The sequence below is a fragment of the Mastigoproctus giganteus genome, chromosome 3 (genome assembly GCF_048544385.1).
Source record: "Mastigoproctus giganteus isolate SK-2022 chromosome 3, ASM4854438v1, whole genome shotgun sequence".
Taxonomy (NCBI): domain Eukaryota; kingdom Metazoa; phylum Arthropoda; class Arachnida; order Uropygi; family Thelyphonidae; genus Mastigoproctus; species Mastigoproctus giganteus.
In genome coordinates this window covers 30,215,841-30,228,147 of record NC_143577.1, presented here as the reverse complement: position 1 = coordinate 30,228,147, position 12,307 = coordinate 30,215,841, and the positions used below count along the sequence as shown (strand labels likewise).

Below are 12,307 nucleotides of genomic sequence, written 5' to 3'. Positions count from 1 at the left end.
ACCCTGCTTTAGAGGTATGTGAATGGCTGAAAATGAATGCAGGACTTTAGAGTGCATTGAGTGCCCAAAAATGCTGCCTGAATGTTATTGAACTGGCATTATTAATCAAATGCATGGGTTCCTGTGTATCATAAACCAAATTATTGTTAATTGAGGTACTGCTGTATTATGAGTGCAAGACCTGGCAGTAAAATGCATGAGCAGTACTAGAATCCCTCCTATTGCTGTTTATTTATTTTTTTTTTTTGTGTAATTTATACATTCTGTGTTTTGGAAGGTGAAGTTTCGCAGAATTTTTAGTTGCATTTCTAATTACATAGTATCATGAAGGTTGCTTCCAGTAAGATGGTGTAAATATGCTATTCCTCATACGATGTAGTATGAAATTTCCATAGTGTTTGAATTTCATGTTATTTCAAAAGACTTCTCCTCTTCTCTTTTGTGGTCTCCTTGATCTCATGATATGGTTTTCTGTTTTCCACTCAATTTATCTGATGTAAACAATTGGACTTTCCTCCTCTCTATTTTGTCACCCTTTTTATAAAAATATGTCCTCCCTTAAAAAAAGTTACATCTGAGGTATTGTCTCATTTATTGCCACACCCTTGACTTTGTATGGTGTTTCTGGCAGTGCAAGGTGTTTTCAGAATGCATTTAAGGCAAAGATTAATTTAACTTGCCAAATTTTTCATCATGCCCTCTTCAAAGTATCCCTTGGAAATTAATACACTGATCCCAGTTATTCTACCATCATTGGGATTGTGTCTGAAATTCATTATTTCATATTACTGTCACGTATCTGCTGCAGGCTTTGTTGAATCTTGAAGGCATCGTTTTTGAAGCTGTTTTTGCTAAGCTTGAAATAAAACTTGCAACTCTTTGTCCTTTTAAAGCACTCACTTCAAAAAAAATACCTTAGCACATTTGCACAAAACATCTTTACATGTGTGACACAAAAATATATTATAAGGTAACCAACTGCAAAACTATACTCACTCACCACCTAGATGATAAATTCATTGTTATCAGTATTGTTGTTATGCAGCCATTCTCCTAACTTTTGGTAGCACCTTGCCTGCATTGTAACATGACTATGCTTGTGACAGATGCTGAAGATGCTGCTGGCCACAGCTGTTTTTAACAGAAGTTGTGACTAATCTTTCTTGCATGAGTTATATTTCTTTCATGAACTATGTTTCTCATTTTGAAATGCAAGCTGCCATATCCTAGTTTGGGCTTTCTTTACTACATTTGCAAAGGCAGTCAGGAACACTGCATTGATTATATGACCATTGATTTTTATGTGAAAGAACATTTACTAAAAAAAATTAATCATTAACTGAGCACCATAAATTTGCATATTATTAAATTTTGTAAGTTTCAGAACAGTCTAAATTTATATAGCCTTTGGAATTGAAGACTATTTCTCAGGTTGTCAGTATAATATTTATTAATGTTTCTACAGGAGAATGGTCTAATGATTTCTTGCTGACTATGGGATTAGCAGATGTGCCAGATATTCCATCACCTATTACAGACAGTGGGATGAAAGTTGTGAGCCGACTTTTTCCAAACTTGAAAAGCATATCTGTCAGTAACTGTCCACATTTAATGACACCAAATCTTTGGGCAGTAGAAGGTAAGAAATAATTTTGTAGTGCATTAAATTATCTGTATAATATTGTTTCTACATTTCCTCTCCCCAAGGATAAATATAAGCTACAGCCATATAAAGTAATTATATACACTGTCTGGCTACCTTGAAGTATACAGTGCTGTGTGACCAACTAGTGCACAAATCAGTTCATGGGCAGTGAACAGCAGACTTCCAAAGAGGTATAAGTGTTGGTGTGTATTTAGGTGGTACTAGCTGTGCTTGTCAAGTGTTCAAAGACTAGCATCATATGACTCTTTTAAGCATATGCCAGGTGCATTATAGCCATAGTAGCTTATGTGCCATTAAACTCCCATAACAACATAAGCATATACCTCTTCATGGTGTAGGCCTAAATGGATGTCAGATGAACTTATGAAACTCGTGGCAGAGAAGAAAAGTGTACAGGATGCATATAAATTATTGGATTATACAGAAGCCTATGGTAGATATAAACTAGTCTGTAATCAAGTCCAAAGGAGGTCAGGCAAGCAAAAGCAGATTACAAAGAAATCTTTGGCAAAGGATGCAAAGAAAAACAGCAAAGGTGTGATTACATATGTAAACACCAGAAGGAAGTAATTCAATCAAACTGGTCTACTCAATATCAATGGTTTGACTGTTGATGATCCTGCTCAAGTTGCTGACAAACTGAATGGGTATTTTATATCTAAATTCATGACTTATGGAAGTTTCACTTCCAGTCATGGTGGAGAGTATACATTGGTTCATTATTTTACGTTTCAGACAAACTGGGATATTGCTCTTCAGTATGTGACTATATTTCCTGAATGCTATCCATCCAAAATTTATTCTTCTCTTGACTTCCAGCCATTTATCATTATTACAGCTAATAACTTGTCCCAGATAAGTATATGACTCCACCTTTTCAATTACTGCTCCTTCAATCATTATTTCCCTTTCTGTGGCATACTTGTTCATCATTACTTTTGTTATAGCCATATTCATCTTTAGTCCAAAATCCTTACTAGCTGTGCATAACTGATTAAGATTTTCCTCTAATTCTTTGGGATCGTGGCTTATGACCACAATGTCATCTGCAAATCGTAAATGGTTTAGGTACTCTCTGTTCACATTGACTCCTTTCTGCGACCAGTCTAATCTTCTGAAAGCTTCCTCAAGGGCAGCAGTAAAGAGCTTCGGAGATATTGTGTCTCCTTGTTGAACTCCTTTCTCAATTTTAAATTTGCTACTGTCTTTGTCTAGTCTAATAAAGGAGGTAGCACTCTCATATATTTTCTTCAAAATCATAATATATGGGGTATCAATGCCTTTTCTTTGCAGTGCCCGAAATATTGCCTTATGCTGTATGGAGTCAAATGCCTTTTCATAATCCACAAATGCCAGGCATAATGGTGTTTTATATTCATTTGCTTTCTCCATTAGCTGTGATATTACATGAAGATGATCCATAGTTGAGAATCCTGTCCTAAAGCCAGCCTGCTCTTTCGGTTGATTTTCATCAAGTATTCTTTCTAATCTGTTAGTAATGACCCTTGTGAACAACTTGTAGATATGGGATAACAAGCTAATTGGTCTATAATTTCCAATTTCTGATTCATCTCCTTTTTTATGCAGCAAAAACTATATTGCATTATTCCACTGCTTAGGTGTCACACCTTTTCTAATGCACTTTGTGAAGAGCCTTGCCAGTTTTTGTGTTATGTCTCTTCCTCCCAATTTTACCAACTCTACAGTAACTTCATCTTCCCCCGGGGCTTTCTGATTCTTCATTTTCTCCAATGCATGTTCTACCTCATCAGGAAGAATATCAGGTATGTCGTTGTGTTGCTAATTTGCAATCCATCTTCCCCACTGCTGGCATCATTCCCTCGCTCCTTGTATAATTGTCTATAGTAGTCTTCTGCTATTTGAATTATGCCTTCTCTGTTGTTTATAAGTACACCATCGCTATTCTTCAGTATCATTTGTCTTTCTGTATTACTGCTCGTGGCTGCTGATTTAAATCCTTATGTCCTCTCTGAGTCTCTTTCTAATGGCTTTGCATAACTTAGTATACTCAATATTCTCCTTGTCAGTGTTTATCTTGCTCTTCATTTTTCGCCTTTGGTTCATCATAACAAGTGTTTCTTGACTAATTTTTTCTTCTTTGGATTTCTTTTTCCTTATAGGTTTCTTGGGCTTTATCACTTTCAGAAAGTTGTAATATTCCTTGTTGATATCTTGTCCTGAGCAGTCTGAAGAAGCTCAAACTTGTTCTTAAGTTCCAGTACATACTGCTTTTTCTCCTCTTCTGTTATCTCAAAGACCTTTGTATTATTTACTCGAGTCAGTTTTTTCCTTTCCTTTCCTACATCTATATCAAGTGTACATCTTACCATTCTGTGATCACTTCCAACATTTACCTTATTCAGGACGGTAACATCATTCACAATATATCTTCTGTTAGTGAGGATGAAGTCGATTTCATTAGTTGTTAATCCATTTGGACTCTTCCATGTCCGCATTCTGTTCACCCTTTTCTTGAAAAAAGTGTTCATTACTGACAATCCTTGAGATTCTGCAAATTCCACAAGTCTTTCACCTCTTTCATTTCTTTCACCAATTCCAAAATTTCCTATAGTTCCCCTTTCTGCGCTGTTTGTCTTTTTCCAACCTTAGCATTGAAGTCACCCATAATAATAGTGTAGTGGGTTTTCTGCTCATCTAGAAGACTCTTGTACATTTCTTCAATCTCTTCATCATCATGGCTCGATGTTGATGCATAAATCATTATAACCTTTAGTTTGTACCTCTTAGAAATCCTAAGTATTAGTCTTGACACTCTTGGTGATGTACTTTTGAATTCCAAAATGTTGTTTTTTAAATCTTTATGGCCAGAAACCCAACTCCACCTTCACTCCTTTCACTGTTTCCATTGGTGTACAGCAGATTTCCACTTGATAAACTTAAGTGATTCATTTCCTCTTCTTGTTTCAGCCAAACCGATGATATTCCAATTCATATTTTCTAATTCCTTTTCCAGCTCTAATATCCTATCTTCACCGATGAGTGATCTTACGTTGTAAAAGGCCAAGTTTAGTTTCTGTGCATGGCAGCCTGGTAGTACCCAGAGATTCTTAGCACCTTCTGCTTCCACTCTGATCCTCTCGTTGCCGTAAGAGTGAGAGTGAAAGCCACTGGGGACTGAGGGCCATTTGTTTTGTTGTGCTGTAATATGCTGGAGGGTTTGGTCTTTTCCTCTTCACGCTGACCAGGCATCTTGAAGAGAACCACTCTACACGTTTGTTGCCACCTAAGTGACGTAACAGGGCTTACCATTGAGAAGGTGTGCATGAGTGGATTTTAGGGAGGCAGGCCAACCGGACTTCTCTTAAATCTTCTGTAATAGAAAGATATTGGATCCATCAGTGTTTTAGACTGAATGTCTGATAACACACAGGATACCTTGTTCCCCTCTAAGCCCCTAGATGCTTAGATTAAAAGATATTAAATGATTGAAAAGTTTTGAGATGTGGTTATGGAGGAGGATGGAAAAGATAAGATTGGTGGATGAAGTAAAAAATGAAAGGTTTCGAGAAGGGTGAGTAAAAAGAAATGTTTGACTGAAATAATCAGAAGGCAGAAAAGAAATTGGATTGGATCTGTATTGCAAAGTAAAGATGAAAGATGAAGGGGAAAAGTTTAGGGGAGGAGTCTCAGAGAGAGAGAGACTGAGAAAACTATGATAGACAAATCGGTGATGGTGGACACTGAAGGTAGATGGAAAGGAGGACTATGGATAGGGAAGTATGGAGAATTGGTTGTTAAGTGTATGCTTGGATCAGTTCATTTCTGTAAAAAAAAAATAAAATAATAATGATAATTGGCATTAAGATTTAGAGAGGGAAATTCCACTCATTACAGTAGCACTAAAGAAAAGGTTTAGGCCTGCAATGGCTGGATATGAGAGCAATGGCTAATAGAGCAATGAACAGGGACATGGAATTTTCATGGTTGTGAATACAAAGAAGAAGAAAATGAATCAGATCTGATCTCTATGTAATGGGTGGGGAAAAGGAGAGGCTTTGTGAATGAAGCTTAACAGTTCGAAATTGGCAATATGGAAATTGCAGATTTGTATTAAAAAAGCTTTCAAGCCTAAAGGCAAGTAAGACTCCTGGAATTGATGGTACATGCCCTATAATTTTGAGGGATATGGCAAGAGAGTACATTGAACCATTGGGGTTAATTATGAGGGGCATCATTGGACCCGGCAGAGATTCTTTTGGATTGGAGAAGTGCCAGTGTATCACCATTACATAAAGGCAGTTTTAAGAGTGAAGTGGGTAACTACAGAGTGGTCAGTCTGACTTCAGTGTTATTGAATTATAGAGGAAATGATAAAGAGTACATTTAGATAGAAATGGAATTATGAATGCTAACAACACAGTTTTGTTAAAGAAAAATCATGTTTAGCTAACTTGGTTACCAATTTTTAGACAGTTACTCATGAGGTGGATGTCAGAAATAATTTTGACATATTTATTTAGATTTTAGCAAAGCACTTGAATCACTCCATCATGAGAGATTGCTGTATACGCTGGAATATGTTGGGATCACAGGGCAGGTTGGCAGATGGTTGTCTTTAATAGTTATTCTTCAGATTTGCCTAACATTAGGAGTGGCGTCCTCCCAGGAATGGTTCTACAACCACTGTTGCTGTTGTTTCTGATTTTCATAAATGAAATAAATGAAGAAATGATATCAAAATTTGCAGATGATGTGAAGGTTAGGAAAGTGGTTAATGAACAGTGCCAAGCACTGCATCTTCAGGATGACTTGGATAGGCTTCAAGGATGGTCAGGAAAGTGGCAGCTGTTTTTATGCAGCAAAATATAAGGTCTTATGCTTAGGGAATAGCAGCCCCAAAATAGCTTATACACTTGGTGAAGTTGAATTAAGAAAATAGAGGAAGAAAATGATTTAGGAATTAGGATATGGGTGAACATGATGTACTCTGAGCAGTGTAGATGGGTGGCAAAGAAGATTTGTGGTCTTTTATTGTTGAGTAATTGAACATTTGCTGTAGAGATAGAGAGGCCATTATCTCTGACAATTGCAGGAGTGCTTTAGGAATTTTGTGTCCAAATATGGAGACTGCACATAAAAAAAGACATTGAGCTTCTTGAAAGGGTCCAAAGTTGGGAAACTCACTTGGAGAGATCTCCAAACAGTGCCCATATGAGGCAAGTCTTCAAATATGTGGGCTGCAGAGCTTGGCAACCAAGCATCTTAGAGTTGAACTAATTGAAACCTAAAGTCGCTTAGAAAGGATAAATTAGAATAGTAAAATGAAATGAAGATGAAATTTTCACTTTTATAAATGATTTCACAACTAGAGGCTTTAAATTCAATTTGTGGAGAAAAAGGATTTATACTGGACTGTAGGAAGTTTTCTTTTAGCCAGTGAGTCTTTAATTACTAGAATAAGTTATCTCTGTGAATGGTTGAGGCTGACAGCTTGGGTAAATTGGGCCAGCCAGATAGTCACCTATGCAAGGAGGGAAACACATAGGTAATTTATTTCAATGTTTTATTTTTCATTTTATATATTTTATTGTCATAATTATTTTTATTGTTTACTTTTTATTTTTTTAATTATTATTTATTTATTTTTTGGCTGCTGTAGCAAAAGACTGTGGCTTTCTTGTACCTTATGGCTAACACATAACCAGCCATCTACAGAGCATTTTTGATTGATATCTGCAAAATATGAGACTGAGGCATGTAAGATGTCCTGCCACTAACAGGTTCTATCAGTTTTGCAAACAAGACAAAATCAAAGGGACTTATGTCCTGGAGTATGATGGATGCCCCAGTATTTCCTAGTGCCTTCAGTTGAAAAGTCTCGTGATAGGCACAACCCTATGAAATCATGCATCATAAAATGAGACAGTGGGCAAAGTATCTCAACAAACGTTTTTTGCTTGCAATGCAATTTATATCACAGATATTACTACAAGCAAGCAGTGGTACTATGTGTTCTCCATAAAAGTTTAAAATCACAGATAGTACCGAAGGAACAAGCAGTGGTACTATGCATCTGCCACAATGACATATGTAAATAAATTGCATAAGATTAATAGTATTAGCAAAAGCCTCACTATCTCTGCCAGCTGGAGTTGGCAAACATCACTAAGTTTAAATCATCTAAGAAAATTACTTCACTGTTACGAAAGTGAAATCTCTGCCTTCTGGAATTGGCAAACATCATCTAAGTTTAAATCTATGAAAATTTCCTTCACTGTTAGGAAAGTGAAATTGGAGAAAGTTGAGTTTCAAAGAAAGAAATACAAAATTAGAGAGATTGAGGCAACAAAGTTCCTCTTTAGCCCAAAATCTCATTACCTAATGCTGTCAAATGAGAGAACAAGCTAAAGAGATTTTGTGCCAAAAGGGATCATAAAGAGTATATTTCAGATTAGAAATCTCTGATGTGTGCAAAAGTACTACCTTTAAAATGGAATTGTGGAGCAAATAATTGGAACAAAAAGATGATGGGAGTCAATCGAGACAACTGTTTCAAAACAGTCCGAACATGTGCCGCCACCAGCCAACATCCATTTACTGTCCAACTTCAAACTCACAGAACCAACTTTTCATCTTCCTTGTTTATTCATTCAACTGACGTTTTCTGGAACAACCTTCCTTCATACGTATTTCCTGAAAATTACAGTCTACAGAAGTTCAAGTCCAATGTCAACAAATATCTTCTTTCGTCTTCTCAACCTCCAACCCAAGCACGGTACTAAGTACTATAGGTTCTAATACCTCTTGTGCTTGGGGTTTACATTAAAAAAAAAAAAAAAAACTGATTATTGAGATTCTGTCAGAAAAAGTGGAGCTCAGAAGGTATAAATAGACATTATTGAGATTAGAACTGAGACCATTTACATTTTGGAAATGAATAAGGGCATTTTTGGGAGGCTTAGATCTTTTTTGCAATTAAGTTTATCCCATTAGTTTGACTATTCATGATACATTGATGTAGATGAGCTAAAATTTGGAGGTTCTTATAGATCAGTTCCAGATGGCTGCAAAATAAAAAGATTTTATTTTGTATTATGCAGATCAGTACCATTTGCATGGTCTGGAGATTTTTTTTTAACCACTTCACCCTGCTGATCTAGGTACTAGTCATTTCCATTTAAGAGGGCACTATCTGGAGGTAAATAGAGTATGAAACTATACTCTATTTTCATGTTCAGATTCAAATTCAAATTAGGTGTGGCATGTACTGCAAAATTAGCCACTGATCAGTTGTTTGTCCTAACTGGAAAAAAGACAGTTGTCTTAACATATTCACAGAAAATTCTTTTTGGTGTTCAAATTTTAATTTATGCATTAATATCCCCTACAGTTGTATCTTATTGAGGTGTTTGCAATAACTTCTTTATGCATTTTTAAATTATATGCCAGCAGAAGAGTTAAAATTGTCTTGGTAAACATGTTATCTTGGTGCATCATTGCTTTTCAGAATAACAAAGACATTTGTAACATATACATGAAACTAAAAAAGATAAGACGTTTCTTCATTTGCTGTCTTAAAGTGAAATACTTTAAAGAAGTTGCAATAGCCTTTTCACAATTTTTTAGGAAAGCCACACTAAACGTTTGTTCATATCATGCAATATGACATAAATAGATGTTTAGTCTTTTGAGGTTATGATGGGTGGATCCAATATTCATGATGACATATGATGGGTGGATCCAATATTGGCAGGATCCAATATTCCTTTAAATTTCAAGGGTATAGCTTTAAAATCAGAAAAACACAGAAAGACCCTAAATAATCTACTGGACCAAACCTGTTTGGTACTGCTTTTGGAGGGATCTAGATAGTGAGTATTTAATCTTGCTACCTCCACTCTACCAGCTGTGACTGTGGGGAGTCTGAGAGTAGTGTGCATAGGGAAAAAGTGCTGACAAGCCACATTATATTAAGGAACTTAACATACCTTGCTCAGTTGCCTTAGCAAGTATAAGTGACACTTCACAGAATGCTTTACAAATTTTTTCATAATAAGAAAGAGTGACCAATGACAATAATAAGAAAAGTGTGACTAATGACAATCCTGGTATTTGTTGACACTTCAGCTCTGTATTATGTTGAATTTGTTTTAATAAAAATTTTGTTAATCATTTTGGCCTTTTTACAAGCTTTAAATAGTTGAAGGGTTTTTATATATATATATATATATATATATATATATTTTTTTTTTTTTTTTTTTTTTTTTCATAATGGAAAAAGGTCTCGGAATGCAAGCATTTTCAAAGTCAATACGATGTTGAACAAAATGAAAAAATAATAAATAAAATATTACTGAAGCAAATAACTTTAAAATATTGCATTTTATAACATGCATAATTTCTCATTGTGTTATGTGGTATTTAATGTATTTAGTTATATTGTCATGAATTAATGCATTGAAGTTATAAGGTATGCAGTTATTATTATTAATTTGTAATACAGATTCATCTTTCAGAGAGGGATGAACGATAGACCCTACTTCTAGTAGAATTTGTGTTTAATTTTTATACTTTTGCATTGGAGAGATGGAAATTATGAGGATGGCAACAGTTGTAGTGTGAAGAATACAAATTGCTGTTTAGTGCTTATACAATTATAGATCAGAATATTATTTTCCATTTCAGTAATTTTATTTTATTGTTTTTGTCAAAAAATAGGAATGCAACTAGGACAGCAAGCTTGGAAAAGCTTGACAGATTTAACTTTACGTCGTTGCCATTGCTTACTTCTCCCATCATTTGCACTGTTTCTTGCCTTGTTACCATCTGTAGAAATTGTGATTTTGGAAGACATGTTTCGAGAACCTCCTAAAGGCTGCAGTCACGTTGGTCTTAGTGCAGGAACTGGCCTGGGAATGTCATCAGCTGTTGTGAGTAATCAAGAAGAGCAGGTTGCTGTTCAAGGACAGCCACAACAACATGAAGAAGCTGCAGAACATTTACAAGATCAACAAAATGATAACGTTGAAAATGATAATTTTGATCCAGAATTGATGGATGCACATCAAGAACATCATGCTCTTGGAGATGAGCAGCCACAGCAGCATAATGAGGAGTTCTTAGGTGAGATGCCAGATCGCGATCCACAGCTTCAGCAGGTTAATGAGCAGCTGGGAAGAAATGCTTTTGAGGAAGAAAATCACGTAGAACATCCAAAAAATGAAGAAAGTAATGAAAGAGATGCAAATGAGAATTGTCAACACTTTTCTTTAAAGGGTCCAGAGCAAAATGAAAGTGCAAGACATTTGATGAATGAAAACAATGCTATGCTAGATGAGGAAGATTTATTGAGAAATCAAGTATGTATCCACTGCAGTAGGGGCTCCCAGCTATTATTAGTGAAGAATGGGCATAATAAAGGGACAAATCCTGCAAGTATTTGTGAATACAGGCACTTAAAACACAACAAAGAAGTGAGTGAAAATGAAGATTTTAATTTATCACAACCTTCTACCTCATATTCAAATAACCAAAATAGGTGCAAAAACACTGGATTATCATCAAAAAATGAAAGTTGTAATATAGAACAGCCTAGCTGTAGTTGGATGCAAGGACAAATTCCAAGGTTACCCAAACGAGATAATTGTAATGATTGTGCATTAAATAAAGATATGCAGAAACATGGCTTACCCAGTTTCAGTGAAGAGGAAGAAGATGACGATGATGAAGAAGTTAGCTGCGTACACTTAAACAAGTTAGAAAAAAAGAAAAGAGTTGGAGAAAGTCTTTCAAGTAAAAAGTTATGTACTTCTAGAAAATGCTGGAGTAGATTACAAGAAGATTCAGATATATCCGATATATGTCAGTGTAGCTGTGGAAAAGCAAATATCAGAAAAGGTTTGCAGACACCATTATATTGTAACAGTTATGTAAGTAATCATCAAAATCCTCAACCTTCGACTTCCTCAGGCTTATCTTCTTCAACTTCATCTCCAACTATAAACCCTGGTAATTCAACCGAACTCATAAATAGCTCCTTAAGTGAATCTCAAGAATCTTCTCCATCAGATGTAATATATAAAGGACCACTGACTAGGCAGAGGAAACGTATGCTTTCTTCACAACATACACATGCACCAAAATTTGTTAGTCATGGAACCCAAGCGACTAGTGAAGATATTCGAAGGTCACTTGGTCGACAACGATCAGCACAAGTATCAGATGGTAGGTCATCCCAGAATCTTCTACAGCCATCTTCTCACAATGCTGTAAATAGCAGAGAATTCCGAAGTAGGTAAGTTTTAAATTTTTTAATCAGTCTGTAAAAGAGGAAAACCTAAACTAAACTGTAATTAAGTTGTGTTCATATTTATTTTTCATAAAAATAAAATAATTCAGTACTATTGGTTTTTAAGAAATGGGGAATAAGTGAATTCTGGAACTGTGTCATTCATAAGCACTATTTTATTGTATCATTGGCATATTATTGAACTATATACTGAGATGGTTCAATAACTGTACACTTTGCATTAGCTATATTCCAAACTGTGACTCTATATATTGTGCTTGCAACTACCACTACTAGCACACTGCCTCTATATAAGAGCAGAACCTAGCACTACAGCATTTGTTAAGCCAGTATTCCACACAAAGAATGAG

At 35.5% G+C, this 12,307-nt stretch overlaps 1 protein-coding gene across 2 annotated transcripts in view; it reads left to right on the top strand.

Annotated features, from left to right (window-relative positions):
* Positions 1 to 12,307, top strand: part of LOC150087838 (F-box only protein 38-like) — a 146,961-nt gene that overhangs the window by 69,934 nt on the left and 64,720 nt on the right. For both annotated transcript variants that reach the window (XM_090369226.1, XM_090369225.1), the window contains exons 5-6: positions 1,466 to 1,639; positions 10,367 to 11,942. In XM_090369226.1, the coding sequence (XP_090225352.1) occupies positions 1,466 to 1,639; positions 10,367 to 11,942 (1,750 nt within the window). The remainder of the gene's footprint in view (positions 1 to 1,465; positions 1,640 to 10,366; positions 11,943 to 12,307) is intronic.